Here is a 22,669-nt window from a genome sequence, read left to right on the forward strand (position 1 = left end):
AATACTGTAGCTTCCTAGAAATGCAGTTATTTAGAAGTGTGGCTTTGTGAGAATCATAGGATAGTTAGGGTTGGAAGGGACCTCAAAGATCATCTAGTTCCAACCCCCCTCCCACGGGCAGGGACATCCCACTAAACCAGGCTGCCCAAGGCCCCATCCAACCTGGTCTTGAACGCCTCCAGGAATGGGGTATCCACAACTTCCCTGGGCAACCTGTGCCAGTGCCTCATCACTCTCATAGTGAAGAAATTCCTCCTTATGTCTAGTCTAAATCTGTCCCTTTCCAGTTTATACCCATTGCCCCTCATCCTATCACTACAAGCATTTGTGAACAGTCCCTCCCCAGCTTTCTTATAGGCCCCCTTCAGGTACTGGAAGATCACTATTAGGTCTCCTCAGAGCCTTCTCTTCTCCAGGCTGAACAACCCCAAGTCTCTCAGCCTGTCCTCACATGGGAGGTGCTCCAGCCCTCTGATCATTTTTGTAGCCCTCCTCTGGACCAGTTCCAACAGTTCCATATCCTTCTTATGTTGCGGATTCCAGAACTGGATGCAATACTCCAGGTGAGGTCTCACAAGAGCAGAATAGAAGGGCAGAATCCCCTCCCTTGACCTGCTGGCCACGCTTCTTTTGATGCAGCCCAGGATACGGTTGGCCTTCTGGGCTGTGAGCACACATTGTCGGCTCATGTTGTTTGTCAGTCAGAAGAGAATGGATTCTTTCAATTCAGGATACCTTGGAGGGCATGGATGCAGAAGTGAGCTAGGAAGGCCAAACACAAACCAAAACCAATGTGCGTCCCCTCAGGTAGCAAAGCTGTGACCTGGCCCTACAAAGCCTGACCTTATCTCAGGATGCAGGGCAAGGCAGATTGGAGTTTGGCACCAGTGGCCCAGTGGTGGTTTCTCTGGTGGATTTCACTGCATACCCATTTAGAAGTCCTAGAACCAGAGGAGAGAGGAAAGGATGGAGCAAAAGTCCTTCTGAATTCTATGAGGAGCCATGGACTGAGCTGTGGAATGCTGAGTGTGTTAGTCATTGAGGACTGAACAGTGAACTGATGGACCAGGTGACACTTTGATCTAGGTAAGCAGGCTCTCCTTTCTGCAGAACATCTTAATGCAATTGCCTTTCAATTTAAGCATTTCAAGCAAAGCACTGTTCTCATTAAGAAAATATTTCTAGAGAGTAATTCTCTGTAATGATTGCTGATTGCTTCTCTGTTTGTAGTTGATCTTGCCAATAGCTTCAGTCCATACCGAGAAGGCAGATTTGTTGAGAAACGACTGAGATCCTCTTCAGAAGGTACTGCTGGAGGCAGCCGGCTGATCATAAAACCAAAGGATGGAAATACAGAAGAGCTTAACAGCCTACGGAAGCAGAGAGCAAGCTCATCCTCTTCAAAAATGAACAGCATGGTGAGTTCTATTCCCATATGTGTAAATTTTTTGCTTTCCTTTGATTGTTGTAACTATGAGAAGCAGCAATTTTACAAGTAATGGATGATAATAAAGTAAGGGGGGAAAAAAACACGGCTGTCTTGGGCTTCCAAAATGTGATCTAGGCTCAGCTACAGATTTTTTTTCAGGGTATGACGTTGTGAAAAGGCTTGTAAAAGTTCCGTGAAGAGATTCTTGTTGTCACGCTTTGCCAGTTTGCCTGGGAGAAAAATACTGGGAGAGGGAACTGCAGCAAAATTCAGTATGACTGTTTCTGAGGTTAAATACAGGGGGCTACTCTGTGGTAACGTTTTAGTGTTACTGTGTTAGTTACTTCATGGACTCATGTCTGGTATGAGTGAGATGAGATTCAGACCAAAATTTGGGTAGACAGGAAGTTGTCTGTAGGGAGGCTTATCTGAAAGATCTCGGTGGCCCCTTTTGAAACTGGTGACAAGTTTGAATGCTTTCATTCTGAGCACAAGCTAAGGAGAAGAAAGGATCTCTTCTAAGAACCCTTGAGTGTCCTGAGGACTAGAAAAGCTAAGGCAGATCAGACAACTGTAGGAGAGTACTTTTGAAACCTCTCCTAGTGAAGCAACATCAGAAGGGACTGACTGACTGACAAGATTGTGCTTTCCTATAGCTAATGTAAATAACCATTTCAAGATGAGTATAATTTATACTTACACGTGCTCTCTAGCGAGAGGAATAAAGAAGATGCTAAGATTGAACATCTACAGCAATGACATCTACTCTTCGGTTTATGGGAATCACTAAAACAAGTTTTAGGGTCGTTATAAGTTTGAAATACTTTATTCAACACGCTGGATGAAAAAAAAAAAGGAGGATTAATTTTGTACCCAAATCAGAAAACAGCTTTCTATAGGAAGCAAAAAATCTCCAAGTTTCATACCCCCCTGTCTAGAGGTGCTAAACAGATGTATAAATAAAGGGGCTTTTGCTTTTCAGGTTCATATAATAGCCATTATTTTACAGTGATTGAGGACAAGACACGTCCCTGAGTGCAGATATGAATGCAACTGACTTTTATAAGAGAGAATTTTGGAATTTTTTTGAGATGTGAAACTGATTGGTGCAAAGTGATACTTTATTTTCAGTTATGTGCTCTTTAAGTGTAGTTTTACCACCTAACGTAAAAACTCAACTATTCGTACCGTTACTTAGATAACTTTTATGACTGTGTGCTGCTTTCACTGCCACTAAATGTAACACCTTCTCTCTCACCTGAGAAGCCAAGAAAGGCTAAAATTTTCTTCGTCTGTGAGCTTTGCCTATACTAGTTCCTGGTTGGTCATTTAAAAATAGATCCTGAGAGAATGGTTTGATTTAGTGTGCAACACCTTATGGAAATTGTAGCGGGAAATTGGAATTTGGGGGTTTCTCAAGAGGATGTGTAACCTGTCTTTGGTCTTAATATGTCTCACTCGTGTCTGAATGTATCATTCAAAGGTCCCTTTGTGGCTAGGCTTGTAAATGCTTCTGTGGATGGCAGGAGGAAATTAGATCAGTACCAAGCACATTCTTACTATGTATGGCTGATGCACAACAGATTTTCCAGTACCAGCGTCCTAAAGCCGTGGTCACTAAACACACTCAACTCAAATGGAGTAACTTGAAGTCTTTTACAGAAATACATGCCCGTACACTCACTTTGTACAACCTGGACAGATTAGATTACTTACGCTTCAAAGACAGGATTATTCTCTTCTTAGCAGTATCAGATTGTGTAGATTTATCAGTAGTCACAGAATAGTTTTATATTACCTGAAAGGGCAGGAGGCAAAATAATTTTAGTAAGAAGGTTTAAACATCTGCCTTTCTTGTTTCTAGATTGTTGCTAACCTGTCAGATATAGTTGTCATAGTTTAGCTCTGGCCTGGCCAATTTTGGCAGCTAAAACTGAGTCCATGGGCTCCCGATTCCCTTCTTCCCCAACCTCTGGGGTGAAGGGGAAATGAGAAGAAAATAACTTGTGGGTTGGAAACAAAAACTTAAGCAGCTTTAATGAAATAATAATAACAATAACAATAATATAAGAAAAATATATACAAATATATAAAAATGTGCCTATACCCTTTGATGATTGTATGTCACCACAAATGCTGTAGAACTGGCATGAGGGAAGGGCCTGTGGCTAGGAGAGAGCTAGGCTCAGGAACTGGATTCAGGAATGCATGGATCCAAGGTCAGGGGCAGACAGACAGACGAGGTCCTCACTGGGTGTCAGCCATCACATAAGAGAGTGAGAGTCTCATGACCTTTCATTTTCATACTGAATATGATTTATATGGGATGGAAACCTCTCTTAGTCAGTTTGGGGTCACCTGTCCTGTCCGCTGCTTCCTGCAGATGCACCCCTTCTTCATCTTTGATGTATGGCATTCTGTAGGTTTGAGGATGGCCTTGGTTACTGTAGAAATAAGTATAAGCAATAGCCTTTCTGCATACCAGTGCCCCATGTTATAATTTCCAGAGAGAAACACTGTCTGAAAAGCATGCAGGTAGTTTTCAGAAAAATGAAGCTGCTTGGACAAGTCTGGGCTAAAGTTAGAAAGCTGATTCTAGCTCAAACCAGAACAACAGTAATGCAAAATTTATTTTAACAAAAACCTCTTGATTTTTATTTTATTTTCTTTTTTCATGTACTGAATTGTTAATCTCAGAGATACAGTGTACAAATAAAGAGGTAGAATTGCTAAATAGTAGAAGAAACTTTGTGGCATTAAAACGTATATAGTTTTAGCATGTTTGTTTTTGCAGGAAGTTCGTATCCAAATATCAGTGAGTAACAACTTATTTTTCAAAGCCAAAAAGAGCATGATTGACATTGGAAGATGCTGCTTCATGCAGGCATACAGATTATATAGATGCAGTTCCTGCCCTAAAAAAGCTTGTTTAAACTGGCTCAAGCCTGCAAACTTTATTTTGGTTGTTAGACTTAAGCTGTTAGGCAGATCTTTGTGTTCATTTAAATACCTATCTGGATGCCATAGCACTTCATAGAATCATAGAATCACTAGGTTGGAAGGGACCCACTGGGTCATCGAGTCCAACCATTCCTAACACTCCCTAAACCATGCCCTTCAGCACCTTGCCAACCTGTCCCTTAAACATCTCCAGGGAAGGTGACTCAACACTCTCTCTGAGCAGCCTGTTCCAGTGCCCAGTCACCCTTTCTGTGAAAATTTTTTTCCTGATGTCCAGCCTGAACCTCCCCTGGCGGAGCTTCAGGCCATTCCCCCTTGTCCTGTCCCCTGTCACTTGGGAGAAGAGGCCAGCTCCCTCCTCTTCACAACCTCCTTTCAGGTAGTTGTAGAGAGCAATAAGGTCTCTCCTCAGCCTTCTCTTCTCCAGGCTAAACAACCCCAGCTCTCTCAGCCGCTCCTCGTAAGACTTGTTCTCAAACCCCCTCACCAGCTTCGTTGCTCTTCTCTGGACACGCTCCAGAGCCTCAACATCCTTCTTGTGGTGAGGGCCTCCAGAACTGAACACACTACTCAAGGTGCGGTCTCACCAGTGCCGAGTACAGAGAGAGAATAACCTCCCTGGACCTGCTGGTCACACCATTTCTGATACAAGCCAAGATGCCATTGGCCTTCTTGGCCACCTGGGCACACTGCTGGCTCATGTTCAGTCAGCTGTCAACCAACACGCCCAGGTCCTTCTCCTCTAGGCAGCTTTCTAGCCAGACCTCTCCTTCTTCATTCTGTTTAGCCCTGTATTAATGATGGGATTGGAAAGGTGACAATGCAGTAATAGTAGTAAGTAAGCAAAGCGTGCAGGGGGGAAGTGGTGATTTGAATCCTTTTGTTTTGTCTATGAAATCCATGAGGTTTTTTTTCACTTCCATTAGCAAGTTTGTGTACAAATTCACAAGTGTTTGCTCGTGCTTATGTGTACTACAGTTACAAACCAAGATTTTTTTACATCAAGATTACTGTGTGTGCTCATGACTGAAGGTAAAATTATTCCTGCTTTCCCCCAACATATATGGATATCAACTTTATATGTTAAAAAAATGCTAGGTGAGCTTTTTTTTAGGAAAAAGTGAAATTTCAGAAAAAGTAAGAACCTCAAACCAACAGCAGTCTATGCTTCTCCCTCTCTGCCAACAACAAGAAAGCAAAAGAATAAGCAGAGTTCCCTGGAAGGAAAATTAATTAAAAATTGGAGAAATTGAATGTTTGGAATAGTACATATCTGAACTGCAAAAAGACCCTTTCAAAATACTTGTCACAAGCAATTAACGTTTAACACTACAGCAGCAGATTGTTACCAGTGAACAATCCTAATGAAAACTAAATTCTGTTTAAAGAACTGGAGTTTGCTAAACAAAGTATTATTAAAAACCTTAACTTAGCTTCCTTTTATAGAAAAACATCAGTTACTCTTCTGTGGCTCTCTGTATTAATTTTGTTCAATTTTTGAAGAAAATGAGCCATGGGTGTTTTAGGGGTGTCAGGTTCATGGGGGACTGTCGAGGCCTCCCTGATGAGAGCAGCGTTGTTGTTCAGTTCTGCTCTGCGGCACTGAGCTATAGGTAGCTGTGGATGCCAGTGGTTTTCTGGCATTATCCAGACATTGTGTTAGGCTGAATAAGCTTTGTAATGTGGAAGATAACCTTTCATCACAAACAGAAGAAAGTCCTCCAAGACCCTGTTTGCTCTCTTTTTCTTGTTGACAGGCATTGTGGACTTCTGCTGAAGGGCTGGCGGGAGTGAGGACCCAGAAGAACTGAGGGGATGGTAGATTTTCTCAGGAGATGAGAAGAGGAAATAAAGATTAGCATCTGCAAAAGTGCTCTTCCCCCTAAATAACTTGCTTAGCAGAGTATGCTTGCATGACTGGCGGTGCTCTTTTTGAACGTGATATGTAAAAGCTTGGGTAGGTAGGTAGGTGTCCTAAAGGCCAAGAATGTGGATTAAACCTAAAAAGGTCACCATCTCCACCAAGAGTGGCGTTAATTCACTTGTGAGATGCCAACTCATAAATGAGATGTAGGGAAAGAAAAAAAATCTTTCAAAATAACTTTGCAAACACGCCAATTTCGTAGTCATGTAAATAATGCACTGAAACAGATGCTTGAGATTAACTGCTTGGATTACTAATGATGCTTTTCATCAGTTTCAAGGCTTTCTTTCTTGCAGTGTCCAATTTCTGCCACAAAATGGCACCATTTCACTAAAACCGGTTTCAGACTCGTGTCACAGTAATGCAAAAGGTGAAAACTGCAATTCAGGACATGTTTTTCAAACAGTTTAAATGTTAATTAGCCTATGCATTGTAATAGACCCTTTTCAAATGAACACAGTAGATACTGATACAAATTAAAGAGATTCATATTGCTATAGTAACTCTGGTCATTCATATGTTCCAACTATGAAGTCATGAGTTACAACTGCAAATATTTGGACATTCACATAGACTAGTTAACTATGTCTGTCTCAGAAGATTGATAGAGGCTATGGCTGACCTCTCTGTTCTCCAGTTACATGCTGCTTCTTCCAATGTTTAAAGAGGCAAAAAGAAAAAGAGAAAAATGCAAAGCAGCATGCTAAATTACCTGAAGGACCTGAAATATGCAGCCCTGCAAGACTAATGAAAAGAATATAAACCTGGATAGTTGAAATGTAGGACAGCATTAGAATAACTGCATTGAGAAAAAAAACAAGATCAGCCCTCAGATCACTGTACCTAAGTTCTTTAAGAGGATTAGGACACAAAACAGCAGGAAAAAAAAATTGATGTGCTACAGTACTTAAAATTAGCAGTAGAAACTGGGCAGGGGGGAGGTCAGCAACAAAATTATCCGTCACTTCTCATAGCAGTGGCTAACATGGAAAGATGACTATCCTAAATATGATATTTAGCAGTATGAAAAAGGAAATAAGAAAAAAAATTCTGTTCTTAAAAAAACCTCACATTGCTCATGAGATTTTGAAATGCTGACAAGTTGTGGTCAGTTGTTAAAACCAGGTAGTCATGAAAGAAAATATGAATAAAAGTAGTACATTACTATGATTAAAAAAGAGTTCAGGGGATTGTTGGAGCTCCTAGACTACAGTCCCCATCTTCAAGACGTGAGCTGCGCTGTGCTGTATGCACACGTTATTGCTCTGGTTAGATATCTGACTGCTTACATGCAGCAGAACAAGACTGAATTGCACTTATGTTCAGGTCTGTGAGAGCTACCTTTCTGCTTCTCTGCAATTATTTACAAAGAAAGTCATTGTTTCTTTGTGATTGCTCCCTTATCCACACTTGACTATTCAGCATATGTGCTATATGACTAACAGAAACCTCATTTTTCAGTTCTTCAGTGTCTCAGGGAGTGAACACTACCACTGTCCTCTCTGTTCTGCAGGTGTGTATTTCTCCATGTAGTCTTGAACACAGGCTTTACTTCAGTTTTACATACCTTGTCCAAATCTTGCCAAGTTTCCATTTCTTAATTTCAGCTACTAGTTTTTATCCTTGCAGGTAAAAATTTTTATGCTTGCTTTCAATGCTGCATCATCCTCTGCTTTTGCCTAGAGCAAGGCAGCCTTGCCTACTTGTGTCAGTCCAATTAGAAATGCACAACTTATTTTTCCAGATTGTTGCTTTGACTGCACCATTTCTTTCTTTGCATCTTTTTCATGATTCCAGTTTATTAGATAAAACTGCTTGTTGCCAGTTAAAGGACTTTTGTGGCCTAAGGGCATCCCAGCGTTTTCCCCTCAGCTTTAGCAGTGATACAAGTCTTCAGTGCCCACTTGTCAAAATGTCAAATAGTTGCGTTCATGTTTTCTCCTACACTGCCTATTATGAACAAGAGTAACTACTGTAGTTGCTACAGAAATTTTCTAATTTCCTGTTTCAATTTTCTTTTTTGTTTATCCATCTGACACGTAGGGAAAATCCTTATTTCCTTACTGTGCTTACTCTGTGTGGGTGTTCTGAGTATGTAACATCTCAGTAAGTATGTTTATGATATAAATTAGGAATGGTATATGCAAAAAATGATACTGTAATACAGGGTAGGATTTGATGGGCTACTACATTGGTTCACTTTGATAATGGAATTTATTGAATATGTCTGTTATACATTAAATTTTTATATTTAATATTTGACTAATTTAGTGTAGAGAGGGCTGTCTGGAGGGTGATAAAGGTAGCTGATTGATACAGAAATAGTGAGATGCTACTAAAAGAGATAAGTGCAAATATTTGAGATTCCTAGTGTATTTCTTGATGGAGCAGAAATGCAAAACATAGGTCACATTAATGGAAGTACATTATTGCCCCTGCTTGGGATGACGGTTTTTGATAATTATCTAATTAGCAGTTAGTGTCTAAATTTTCCTTAGGTGTCCTGGATAGTCTGCGCCAGTCACTATGCCCAGTTTTTTTTACCTAGGTGATTTGAGGTGACTTAGCAATTAATAGTCAGCTTTCTAGTATACTTCAGAAATGGTACTTGCAATGATGAAGACATTATCTAAACCACTATCTAAACCACTATATTCGAATCTATCCTTGTGTTTGATATTGTAGGTTATGAAGCAGTATCCAAATCTCCAGCTGATGAAAATGTGATCATTGTTCCTTACAGATTACTTTATTTTTAATGATTCCTGAGTAGTCTTATTGTCAAGCACTAGTTCTAACCTAGTTGCTATGTCACGTGAGCAACAACAGGATCCTTTGCTGCCATGGACTTCACTGAATGTACATGACTGAGAGCTAAAACGGGTTTTTATGTTCCTCTTGTCTGTGCTGAATAGTGTGATATTTTGCCAGTGTCTGATGAAACACTGAGCGTGAGTGAAACTAGGTTGGCTTCTTGTCTAGAGAGGATTGAAGTGATTTTCATATTGCTCCAGATTGCTTTAGCATGATTTTCTCCTGCTCTTTTCTCCTTGAGGAATGGGCTTGATCTTCGGCTTCATATCTTCAGACAGTCTATGTTGAGGTGATTTTTATGCAGTCTGTGGCCAGCACGTTAGGTGAAGGTGCTATTCAAAATACATGAATTTAATGGTTTGTTGAGTTACAGTGGGTGACCAGTAGACTTAAAAGTGGGATTAAAGGTGGTTGTTTTTGTGACCTGCAAATGTGACTTGTAGAGGCTTGAGAAAACACTATGGGAAATACTCTCCATCTACAGACTTGGAGACACATTAATGGTTAAAGTCTTAACAGGCGATAAGCTTTTGTCTTGACAGCCTGCACTGGAAAGGCAGTGAATGAAGGGTTATGGAGAGGATTTGAGTGATCAGCATTTCAGTTTGGGTACAAAACAAACCCCAAACAAAACAGCCTTTTTTAGATATATCAAAGCTGTTACAAAAATATGAACCAGGTAAGCAAAATGTATACACTCCTTTAATGTCCTCTGTGCAGCCTTCTTCAGAACTAACAAGGTTGTGTTTTCTCTGAATAACAGCAGCCCGTTGTTAACTTGCTATGGATACATTCTCTCTGGTATCTGTGATGTTCCTACTAGTTTTTTTCATAGTTAAAATAGATGTTACATTTTGTTCTGTCACTGAATTATAGGATTTCTCCTTAATACAAATTCATCTCTGCTATGCTGGGCTTCTCAAGGGAGAATATTTAGGAACATAAATTCTTATTGAACTGTTCAAGCAAACCCTGTAAGGCAGCGTTTCACCCTTCATGTGAAGTGGACTTGACAGCATTCATTTATAACTAGCTTTGTACTAATATAACAAGATTTCCCCTTTTGCAATGAATTTGGTGTTTTGCTCCTTTGTGGAAAGAAACTGTGGAAGCCACTTAAAGCAAGAACTGTCAGGACTACTTTGATTGTATAAGGCTGAACAGTGCTATCGAAATAGGAATAAATTGCTCATTGTAGGTACGTAGCAATTTGGGCCTTATATTAATGTAGCTTGGAGAAAGTGCCTTTCAAATACTATTAGCATAAAAAAAATGGAAACGGCAAATTGGGTTTTAAGAATTTTGTCAGTGATTTTTAGGTCAAGTCAACTAGAAACTTTTCAGCTAAATATCCTGTGGGAAATTAATTGATGTAGTGTAGTATACACCTCTTAACATATTAAGAACTTGTAAAAATAAGATTAGTTGTTAGATACTTTGAATTCTTGATATAAGTAAGTAACAGAAATTAATTTAGAGGTGACTTAATGCTTAAGCTATAATGTTCTATGTGCTTCTTGAAGGCCATAATCATTATAGCCCGAAAAGGGTAAATGGTTATTCTGACATTGATATAATAGTTCCGATTGAAGAGAGTTGTGTTAATACACATGCAAGGTAGAGTGAATTATTAGCCTTTTTAAATCTGAGAGTAATCATGGTAGTAGATGGATATGTTGTAACGTAGTGAAAATAGAAAAGAAATAGTTCTTTTATGTCAGTCATGGGTTAAACCAGTGGGCAGCTCAGGACCATGGAGCCTCTTGCTTACTTCTTTCAGCAGGACAGGGAGAAGAATTGGAAGGATAAAATCATGGAAACTTGTGGGTTGAGATAAAGGCAGTTTAACAGGTAAAACAAAAGCTGCATACACAAGCAAAGGAGTTTATTCACCAGTTCCCATTGGCAGGCAGATGTTCATCCATCTCCGGGAAAGCAGGATGGGTACTTGGTAAGGCAGGTGCTATAACTGTGGATGTCCTATCCTTTCTCCTCTTCCCTAGCCTTATATGTTGAGCATGACATTATATGGTCAGGGGTGTTGCTGTGGTCATTTGGAGTCAGCTGTTCTGGCTGTATCCCTTCCCAGCAACTTGTACACCTCCAGCCTTTTAGGGTGGTGTGAGAAGCAGAAAAGGCTTTGACTCCGTGCAAGCACTGCTCAGCAATAACTAAAACTTCCCTGCCTGTGTTATCAACAGTGTTTTGCTCACAAATTGAAAACATATAATCGTACAAGCTACTATGAAGAAATTGATCTCTCTCCCAGGCAAAACAAGTACAAGTTGGATAGCTGATGTTTTCTTCTGAAATTCTTATATAAGGAGTATTTACTGTAAGTATTGTCACTCATCTTCATCTGGACATTGAACCATTGACCCCTACCCTCTGAGTGTGACCATCCAATCGATTTCTTATCCATTGAATAGTTCATCTATCAAATCCATGTCTCACCAATTCAGAGAGAAGGGCATTGTGGAGGACCGTGTCAAAGGCTTTAGGGAAGTCCAGACAGATGACATCCATGGGTCTTCCCTTGTCTGCTGGTGTAGTCGCTCCTTCATAGAGGGCCAGTAGGTTGGTGAGGCAGGGCTTGCCCTTGGTGAAGCCGTGCTGGCTGTCTTGAACCACCTCCCTGTCCTCCATGTGCCTTAGTGTAGCTTCTAGGAGGATCTGTTCCATCATCTTCCCAGACACAGAGGTGAAGCTGACAGGCTGGTAGTTCTCAGGGTCCTCCTTTCTACTCTTGTTAAAAATGTGTGCAATGTTACCCTTTTTCCAGTCACCAGGGACTTTGCCTGACTGCCGTGACTCTTCAAATATTATGGAGAGTGGCTTCGTGACTACATCAGCCAATTCCCTCAGAACTCTCAGATGGATCTCATCCAGTCCCATGGGCTTATATACATTCAGGTTCCTCAGGTAGTCACAAAGCTGATCTTCTCTTACAGAAGGAGTGACTTGCTCTCCCAGACCGCATCTTGCAGCCCATCCCCTTGAGAAGTGTGGGAAGAGAGGTTGCTAGTGAGGCAAAAAGAGCTAGGTACTTCAGCCTTTTCTGCTGTTGCCAGCTTGGCAGTCTCACTTATTGGGGCAGGTACACTCTCTTTGACCTTTCTTTTCTGATTTACATGATTATAGAAACACTTCTTGTTATTCTTTGCATCCCTCACCAAGTTGAGCTCCAGCCGTGCCTTGGTCTTCCTGACCCATCCCTACACAAATGGGCAGTGTCCCTATACTCTTCCTAGGATACCTGACTCTGCTTCCACTGCCTGTGCATTTCCTTCTTGCCTATTAGTTTGAGCCACAGTTCACAAATCAGCTGTGCTGGCCTCTTGGCTTTCTTGCCAGGCTTCTTGCACCTGGGAATGGAGAACTCTTATGCTCTATGGAAAGCTAAAGGTCTGCCAGCTCAGCTCTGCTCCTTTGTCCCTGAGGGCAATTTCCCAGGGGGTCGTATCAATTAACTCCTTTAAGGGCTGAAATTTTGCTTTCCTGAAATTCAGGGTCCTGACTTTACTCTTTGCTTGACCCGTATCCCTCAGGACCGTGAACTCCACCAGGGCGTGATCACTGCAGGAGTCTGGTTCTGTCTTCATTTACTCCCCCTGACCACCTTCATATGTCAGATGATTAAAGGCATTTGTTCCTGAGGAGACATGAGAGTCTAAGGTTGAAATGCAAGGATGAGGAACTGCAGGAATTACTGAACATAGTTCCTTTGATACCTCCTGTTGTGCTCCCAGCTCATTTGTTTTGCCACTGGGCTCTGCCCGTTAATGCTCTGCCTGCAGACATGATGGGCTGGGAAGAAATCGTAAACTTACAGGAACTGTTATTATCCCCGTGTTTACTCGCACCTTTTTTATTTCTTCACCCTACTGCATGGGCGAGGTGTGCCAGAGAAAGAAGGTGGTTGACATAAAGTTTCTGTGACATACTATGACGGCAAATGGGAAGGTAGAAAAGTAAGGAGGGGCGAAGGCAGCGAGAACTAATGTTTCTGAAGGAACTGGAAGAGGTAATACAATTGCACGTAATCTGTGCTTACATACAGGGATTTCTTTCTCATTGTAGAAGGGACACAAGTCAGAGTAGCCTAAGAGTTGTCATTGGTGGAGACAGGTTATAGGGTAATGTAACCTAGTGTGGCTGATGTAATGTACATATTTCAATTACTACACTTGAATTGTAAATAAATGAAGGGCTTTTTAAGCAACTAGTAATGTACTTAAGCAGAAAAATCTTTCTATCCAATGTTGGTAACAGAAAGTACTTCTTAAGAGAAAAGGTAAATGATTTTAATTTAGTTCCTTATGTGCACTGGGAAATTACTGTCGTGTCTTTTATCTTGGGAGACACCCTTACCACTGGCAGTGGTGGCAGCTGTGTTACGTCTTCTCAGGTTATCATATGCACAATAATGCATACAATAGAAACTGGAAAATACTAGATGGTTTCTCTTAAGGTCGACAGATAATGGAGAGCTAATTCACTGAACTTGAAATTTATGACCAGTGAATAGAGATTAAACTTCAATACAAATTCGGTAGATCAAATGATTCACAGGTGGTTAGCACTCACTCGTTTTTAATGAAAACAGAAATTGAAAATTGCCCCAGTTTTATCCATGGAGTGACTGACTAATATAGCTCCCCCCTTTGTTGTGCACATAATTTCCTGCTGTGTATGTCCCTCAAACTCCGTGACCGAGAACACTCTTGTAGTGAGAATTCTGTAATGCTTTCCCGTAAGTTACCTATTTGTATTCTTTTGCTTACATGAAAATAAACTCAGAATAAATACTGTATTTTTTACTGTAGGCAGTAGCAATTTGCGTTAGGGCTATTATTCCAGGTCTTTGATCCCTTTGATGGATAAAGAGAAGGTACTAAGGTGAGAAATGGAAATGCTATTGAGTCATCTCTTTGGTCATCATATTTGCAGTCCTCCTTGTCTTGCCAGCATGTTGCTGGAAGCGATGCTAGGTAAATGCTGCATGGCAGTGGCTGGGAAACCGGCTGACGACTCTAAAAGCTTGCCATTTGGAACAAGAGTGTTTTCTGATTTAGAGTCAAGTGCATGCTAGCCCATTAAAGACTCAGGATCACATTTTGCATACTATATTACTGATTGCTACATGGAAATTAGGTTTGAGTATGCTTATCTAGATTAATTCACCTTTAATGGAGGAATGGATGAAAATATATCGTTCAGGAGAGGAATGAGATGTTAAAACACATTTTGCTGCCTCCAAGGTAATTTTCTGTATTCATAGCATTTATTCAGTAAAACTAATAAAATACATTTAAATAACATGTCTGGTGAATAGCTTAATATCCCTTTAAATTTTCATAACTCACCGACTAGATGTTTTCATTGAAAAAAATGCACAGCACACCCTCCACCAGTAAAACATTTAGTTAATTAGTACACTTTAAATTCAGGACAAGAATGTGTATTTTTGTATTTGAATTCTTGATAAAGAAACAAATATTTTGCCTTTTTGTGCTTTGAGAAGCTTTCTTGATTTTGAAGATTATTGGTGTCAGATAATTGTCTAGGATTTATAGTTGCATAAACAGTTTGGATAGCTTTTATGATTCAAAGATGATTGGCAGTCAGAGGAACATTGGTACTTGAGAAGTAATAGTCAGCAATAGCTGGAGCAATTAATTGCATGACACTTAGTGTTTGATACCAAAGAAAACCTGGGGAGGGGAGTTGGAATGTTTAGTAACAGTCTGCTTTAGGATCCTGAACATCTGCAAGAGGATGGGGAGTTTTAATCAATCAAGGGTAATGGAAGATTGTTCACCAAAGTTATTTTGCTCAGACTGGTATCTTCCACAAAAAGGACTGCAATTTTTCCTACTTAATTTTATTTTATTGATATGAATGTTTTAAGTTACTCCCACAATACTCACCTTGTTATGTCTGATCCTGTAAAACAGGCAGCACTGTAGCAGAACTCACGTTTCCTAAAAATGACTCCTGAAAAAGATTTTTCACTGGAAAACTTTTGGGAGTATGTCAGAGGAAATGAGGTTAGTTTTGACTGCTCCAAAAATCAGAACTTTGCATTTGCATGAGAAGTCTCCTGTCATCCTTTTTTTTGACATGTAGTAGTTGATTAAAGTAATGCCCACCAGTTTTGACTTAATTATTCCAAACTGAAATGATCAGATTTTAAGTGTTTAGAATATATTTTGAAGAAATGATCCCAAAATAAGCATTGTGAAGCCTGTTTTGTAGAAAGTAAAATGAGTAAGTAGTGGGAGGAAACACTTGGTTTAAATGGAATTGTCTTTATAAAACTGCAGGCTTGGCAGACTGTTATTCTAGCAGACTTGTCTTCATAAATTTGCCAATCTGGCTCCTTACTGGAGTGGAGGAGATGGGAGTGAGCAAGTGAGGACCTGATCCAGACAGGAGTGAAGAGGATAAAGAAAGGCTGGGATGGGCTGGAGGATGGGCTACGTTCCCATTATAAAATGAGAATTATGAAGTGGTAATGATAAGAGGGGAAGGGTTGTAGGTAAGAAAACTGGGATTAAGTATGAGATGGAGTTCACTGAAGGTAACATGGAAAAGGAAGTCATGAAGCATGCGGAAGGAAAGAGGTTTCAAGGAAATTTGGGGCTAGTGGAGCTCTGAAAGTTTAAAGGGTGGGAAGTAAGTCAGTGGAAGGAGCTGGAAAGAGGGGAGAAGCTTTCTGTATCTTTGTAAATGAGGCAGGAATTAAGGGAGAAGCTGTGAACTAAACAGGTCAAGAGCTGACAGAACCGATTACCAAGGAAAACATTGTAACCTTTTGGTTACCTGAAATATTGAAATCCAGTGAATTAGCCTTATTTTCTATGGATATTCTCTCTAAGGGTAATTGTTCAGAGGAGAGTAAGGCAGCCTGTAAAATATGCGTTGTTGACAATAACCTATCAGGCATTTCAGCTGAAAGAAGGAAGTAATGCAATTTTGCTGCTGAAAATGTGGCCGTGTGCATGGTAGTATAATTCTCTTCATTTTATCATTAGTCACATTTTAATAGAGCTGTTCCTCCAGATGAGAATAAGAAGTTGTCATTTTTGTCTTTACTCTTTAAAGGACTGCTGTGACATCGAAAGCAATTTGATCTTGTTATCAAAGGTATAGCTTTTCATTTGAAACATTTTACCTTCTCTGAGCCTGCAAAAGGAGAAAGAAAAAGAAGGAAAAGGAATTTTTTTGCATCTTGATTCATAGAGATTTATGCCTATAACTTCCATTCATGGTAGCTTTGATCAAAGTTGAATCACGAAGTATCCTCAGGACTGACATCTTCCCTAATTTGTTAATTCAGGTCTTTATATGGGATACATTTTCCCTTTTCTGATGTGACAATTATGAGCTCTTTTTGCAATAGACCGTAATGTTTCTTTTTCTGTATAATTTTCTCCTTTCACCTGGTATTCACCAGGTGCAACTGTTCTCACAGCTGTTGTTTAAACTTCACTGCTGTGTTCCTTAGTTTGCAAGCAAATAACATGGGAAATATTTTTTTTTCCTTTGTTCTGTGGTTAAATCTTATGTGATTAATTATGTGGTGTGTGGACTTGGTAGTTGTGTGAGTTTCATGCAAAGCTATCTCTTAAAGAGAAGGCTGACTGCATTGTCCTGCTGTACTCTGCACTGATGCAGCCCCACCTTGAGTATTATGTGCAGTTTTGGGCGCCACAGTGTAAAAAGGATATCGAGCTACTGCAGAGTGTCCAGAGGAGGGCTACGAAGCTGGCGAAGGGGTTAGAGTTGAAGCTGTATTAGGAGCAGTTGAAATCACTTGGACTGTCCAGCCTGGAGAAGAGGAAACTGAGGGGAGACAGTTTACTGCTTCCTCACAAGGGGAGGAGGAGGAGGAGCAGGTGCTGATCTCTTCACGCCAGTGACCAATGATAGGACCTGAGGGAACGACAGGGGAGGTTTTGGATGGATATTAGGAAGAGTTTTTTCACCCGGGGGCAGTGGAGCACTGGAAGAGGCTCCCCAGGGTAGCAGTCTCGGCACCAAGCCTGACAATATTCAAGAAGTGTTTGGAGAACGTTTTCAGACACATGGTGTAAATGCTGGAGTTATCCTATGCAGGGTCAGGAGTTGGACTCGATGTTCCTTGTGGGTCCCTTCCAACTCAGGTCATTCTATGAATTGTTTCCTTAAATTATTTAGCATTCTTCAGAGCAATATCTGAAAATACAGATGTAACACTCAAACAAATTTATGAACGGTTTCAGAAGAGAACTGAGGCTGTATTAAGTGGATTTAGATGAAGAAGGAGGGAAAAAAGCAGTCAGTAGAGATCACAAACTGTTTTATGGACAGAATTCTATCCAAGAGGGCATATACCTGCAGGTAGGCACATACGCTTCTGAAATTAATTCTGTCTGTCTGTGTCTAGTGTGTTGATATTTCTAAGGGAATTATGAGAAGACGTGGTGTCACCTGTTTATTTGTACCATACTTTTACTGGTTTAACCCTATGCTTTAGGGCTTCTGCTTGTCAGAAAATTCTGTGGACAAAAATAACCAAGCAACAGCTGGATCAATTCACCCTGGTGTGGTTCACTGTAGTCACGGCTCCACACTGAAGGGAGTGTTCTGGATGTAGGGGAATTGCTAGCTGAGGGTGGCAAGCAGAGAAAACACTTTTTTTGTCATCATTGTTAACTTAAGGTGCATGTGAAACTACAGCTTTGTGCTGGGCATGAGAGACTGACTGCTGCTGGTAATGTATTAACGGAGTCTTACAGTGATGCAAAGATTCTCTCAGATGCTTAATTAATATGCCTTGTTCACACCTACAATATTAAGCTGATTACCAGATATATAAAGTCAGGACAATTAATTCCCTCCTGTGTCAGAAGGTAACTTTTGGGCAACTTTTCTGTTCCCCATACTTTGGGGTGTTATTCTTTGTATTCCCCGTTCCTATGCCAGAGGAAGCGTGCATGCAGTCATTACAGATTATGTGGAAAGAACATTGAATAAAGGAAGTTAAGATGGAGTCATGGCTAGGCTTCAGATGCAGCTTGCTCCCAGGCATAGGTTAAGGATTTGTGTTTTATGTAACACAATGCCCACTTAAAGTAAATTATTACTCAATCAGCTGCAAAGTAATGTGCAGGTTAAGTTGTTTTTACACTGAATCACTTCTAAAGTTTACTCTTGGAAGAAGAGATTAAGAAAAGAGGATTATTTCCTGTGGTTTAATCATAGTGGCAAAATTCTTGTGTCTTTTAAACGAACAAGAGTCATCATGAATGACTGAGAACTGCTTCTGTTTCAGAGAAAAGCTGTCAAGCTATTCATACTGCTTTTCAACTTTCTAAGAGAAGGAAAGTAGAAGTAAACTCAAAACTGTATGGGTCAATATGAAGATATGATTAAAATTGGTACATTTACATTAAATAGTGTTCCTGAATTCTTGTGAATGTTCACATTCAAAAATGTGAGTATATTTTTATCTATCTAGGTATTTCTAAAATTAATAAAAAAATGTGAAAATAAAATGTCCTTCATACTTTTCTGTGCTTGATGCAAAAGGAGGAGTAAAATAACCCATTGAAAAATGAGGAGTGACCTACAAGGCTTATTTGTGCAAATGAAATCTTCAGAATAGACGCATTTAGGATGGGGTTTTGTGGATGTCAGATTTTTCATCGCCTGTATGGGGCACTGATAAGATGAGACATTGAATCTCAGCATGTTGGTGTCTTTGTGAGGTTTTCATGTCAAAGACATACAGATACATGAATAAAAATCTTGAACTTAAGTGAAAGGAATAGTCAGCCATTCAGCCATGGTTCATGAATCACAGCAGTTCTTGTTTTAATAACTTGACTTGGGAAACTGGATGCCAAACTATTTTGAAGTTGATGCTTTAAGTGGACTCAGCTGTCTACTGGAAGGACCTACAGGTGGAAGAGAATAGAACTGAAGCAGGGATGCTATGCTTACTAACACAAGAAAGAAAGACACTATTAATGCATGGTTTTACTCTCAAATTGCATTCAACCGTCTATGCAGCCTGCATAACAAAGGCAATTGTGGCATTATTAAATGGTATGGAGTGATACACTGATTTCTTGAGGCATTTTTATTGCCTCACTGTAGGAGGTCTGTAAGGTCTATTAACTGGAGAAGTTCAAAGATATTTGTTGTTGTTCAGTATTTATTTTTAAAAAATTCCATGCAGCAGGGTGTCCGATAAAAGGTTTTAGGATCATCTGTTCTCTCTGTAATGCGCATTTCAGTTTGTTTAATGGAGCTCTCCTTTTTGGAGCTAACACATGAAGCTGCCAGAACTAAATTGTTTGTGAACCTGATTGTTATTCTTGTGAAGAAAGAAAAGCCAATAATCCTATGGGTAAGTAAATAGTTTTTCATGATCAGGTGCTTTAATCATTATTGCATGTTTTAGTAGTTAGTGAACAAACTCATCGGTGGCTATTCTAGCTCTGTGTTGTGGTGGCAAACAGTGTTTGTTTGCCAAAAGTACAACAAACACTGTAGTCTGTTGAGGGCTTTGTTCAAACTTAGAATTGTTTGGCAGATAAAGGAAATTTTTGTTTTTTTTACATTCTATATATTTCAAAGGTAGAAAGATGCAGCTTTGGGCAACATTTTTCTATAGCTATACTGCAAGCTGTTTTCATAGTCAGAAAGGATTAGCAGAATTAGGTTTTCATTACAGACCTGAGTTCCCTTTTGATAACACTGTTGCTACATAGCAGGGTTTGCGCACTAGTGTTACAGAATCCATATACTAATAGGTATTGGTAGGGAATGGTTGTATGTTGAAGTTCAAACAATATGTAGTGTAAGGAAGACTGAAATCATAACAGTTTTGACTCTTATGGATGGCTTTATAATAACAATGAACTTGAATAGGCCTGTGCATGTAACCATATTCCTGAATATAAATTAAAAGCATACACATCTATGAACAGAAGAAATAATATTACCTGTGTTATTGCCCGAGATGCGTTCTATTTTAGTATCTTTTTCTCAGACAAACTGACTAAAACCAGACTAATTTGTTCTTTCCTGTACTTAGGTTTACTAAAGTGAGAGGTGGTGCTGTGTCCAAGCAAAAGGCAACTATCAGCATGTGTGGTATGACAAAGCTTCAGAGATGGTGAGAGTAGAGGAGAACAGAGCATTTGCTCATGTGTATACAAGAGGTGATATTAAACAATGCTATGGTACAGACTTTGCCACAGGTTTCAACAGAAAAAAAAGATTGATAGATTTCTAGAGCTAGAAAAAAAACATTGAATCCTCTGGCTGGACCTTTTGTGTAGGTTATGTCATAAAAACCTACCAGTTACCTACCTAGGTCAAAGACAATGAGTTTTATTGAAGAAAAGATATAAAAAATAAGAAGAGGTAGAACAGGTGTGCTTTCACTTACTAGGTTATTCAAAGGTGTATTTTTTTTTTTTAAAACCCAACAACAAAGCAACCAAAAAAAATATTGAAAAACATCCCTAATTCTTTAGTGGTGTTTTTGTTTCCTGTCATTAGGCTTCAGTGTGTCTTCTATATGTAGAATTTAGGGCGTCTTTTAGTACCTGGCATATTTCAGTCTATTAAACCTGCTTATAAATTGTAAATAAAGTTACCTTATTGGTCTGTTCTTCTTTTCGTTTGAACAGAGTGAGGTCTTTATGTATCTTACTTTGCAGAATATTTTGACACTTTTAATTGTTTTTATGGCTTTTTACTTGGCTGTATTGAATTTTGACGGGAGGGTGGGTTAGGCAAAAGTAAGAAAAGAATCTATTTGATTCTAAAAAACTAATAAAAAATAATACCCTGTCAAGCATTTGTGAAAATAACTAATACTGGAATACAAAAATTACCACCTCATTCCTGTTTTAGTGTTGTTTGTATAGTCGATAACCTGCAGAATTAAAGTATTCACTGCTATTGTAGCTAAAATTCACTGCAACTCCAAGGAAGATGAACCCTTTGTTGCAAAATACATTGCCTTCGCCTTGACGTTACTCATACTAATGTTATGAACATCTAGTCCCTCATAAAGCATTTTGCTCAATGAAAAGAGTAGTTCTTTCTAAATTTGTATATAGTTGGCAATTTTCCACTGTGCTGTTTTCTGTAAAGCTGATCGACTATTTTTGCATTAAAGAAAATGAAGCACAGGCAGCAATACACATTTTGTGTTATTAGTTGTATTCACTGAAGTAGAAGTCCTGTTACAGATCAGTGGGATGACATATGAAATCATTCCAATGTGTTATGGGAAATAATTGCCTTTGGATTTTCTCTGTTGCAGTTGTTCTGCTGTTCCTAACGTTTTTTATTTGTCTAAGGGCTACATATATATTTTCTGGAAGGGCCGCTGATCATAACTGCTTGTCTGTCAGACTTTAAGTGAAAAGTCTTCATCAGTTAATTCATCTATTATTGACTTGCACTTAATTCCACAGATGCTGTGAAGAGATATTTGTTCTTGTCAAAAGATGTGCTGCAGCACAGTGTAGAAAGATGTGAGCAGTACAGCTAATATATTTTATTAGTCTAATTGAAATAGAGGGGAAAAATGAACAAGCACATAAATCCTTTTCAGGGCCTGTTCCTTAGGTAGTAAGTAATTATCCTGGAAGAAGTGTTTGTGTCCGGGGAACACATCTGTTTTTTCTAGCTATAAAATTGGCCCTGTAGAAGATATTATTTCTTCTAATAAACCTTGCCTCTCCTAGATCTTCAGTCAATCACAATTGCAGCAATTCTGCTAATGTAGTTTTTAGACAGCTCTTGGTTTCTCATCTCCCTGCTTTTATGTGCCTTCAGCCGACACAAGCAGAATAGCAGGTATCTGTTTTTCACATATTGAAGTCTCGAAAAGCAGCACTACATGAGAAAAATAAAAAATATACCCAGTTAATCAACTTTTTTATACGGCTACTTTGTAAAAAGGTGATGTTGTTGCTCATCTGCTGGAGCTATTCACTGCAAACTCCTAGTTCTTCATACTTACTTTGTTGATTAAAAAAATAAAGTTGATACCTTTCTTAATTTGGCAGTTGGCATCATTTACATTTTTAGGTGAAAGATGCTTAGGAGGCTAAGCTCAAAAGGGGGTGTACTTGAGTCATTTCCACACTCTTGTCGTGTTATTTTCTCTACGCTTGTTAACTTGAACTGTCAACCTATAAAGTGCTCTTATAACATTTGCACATGAGGTGCTGTAGGAGGCGACGTAAACTAAATAGAAGGCATTCGTGGTAACAGAAAATCTCATTTGTACATAGTGGAAGTGACGAGCGCAGGGACTTGCACTTTGATTGTGTTATAATTAACAATGCTTTGTATGTCTTAGTGTGATAGCTACAGAGACTGCTGCTGTCTCACAGGTCCTGCCTGATAGAGTCTTTTCTCCTAAGAGATGTGGACAGCAGAGAGCAATTGAGCAGGTATGCGATCTAGCTGGGCTGATTGCAAGCTTCTTGGCTAATCACATGCACATCACTCAGGATTAAGAA

At 39.5% G+C, this 22,669-nt stretch overlaps 1 protein-coding gene across 9 annotated transcripts in view; it reads left to right on the forward strand.

Annotated features, from left to right (window-relative positions):
• The window catches only part of CCSER1 (coiled-coil serine rich protein 1), a 695,806-nt gene that overhangs the window by 98,268 nt on the left and 574,869 nt on the right, over positions 1-22,669 (forward strand). For all 9 annotated transcript variants that reach the window (XM_054065343.1, XM_054065342.1, XM_054065341.1 and 6 more), the window contains one exon: positions 1,231-1,418. In XM_054065343.1, the coding sequence (XP_053921318.1) occupies positions 1,231-1,418 (188 nt within the window). The remainder of the gene's footprint in view (positions 1-1,230; positions 1,419-22,669) is intronic.

The sequence above is a fragment of the Cuculus canorus genome, chromosome 4 (genome assembly GCF_017976375.1).
Source record: "Cuculus canorus isolate bCucCan1 chromosome 4, bCucCan1.pri, whole genome shotgun sequence".
NCBI classification, from domain to species: Eukaryota; Metazoa; Chordata; class Aves; order Cuculiformes; family Cuculidae; genus Cuculus; species Cuculus canorus.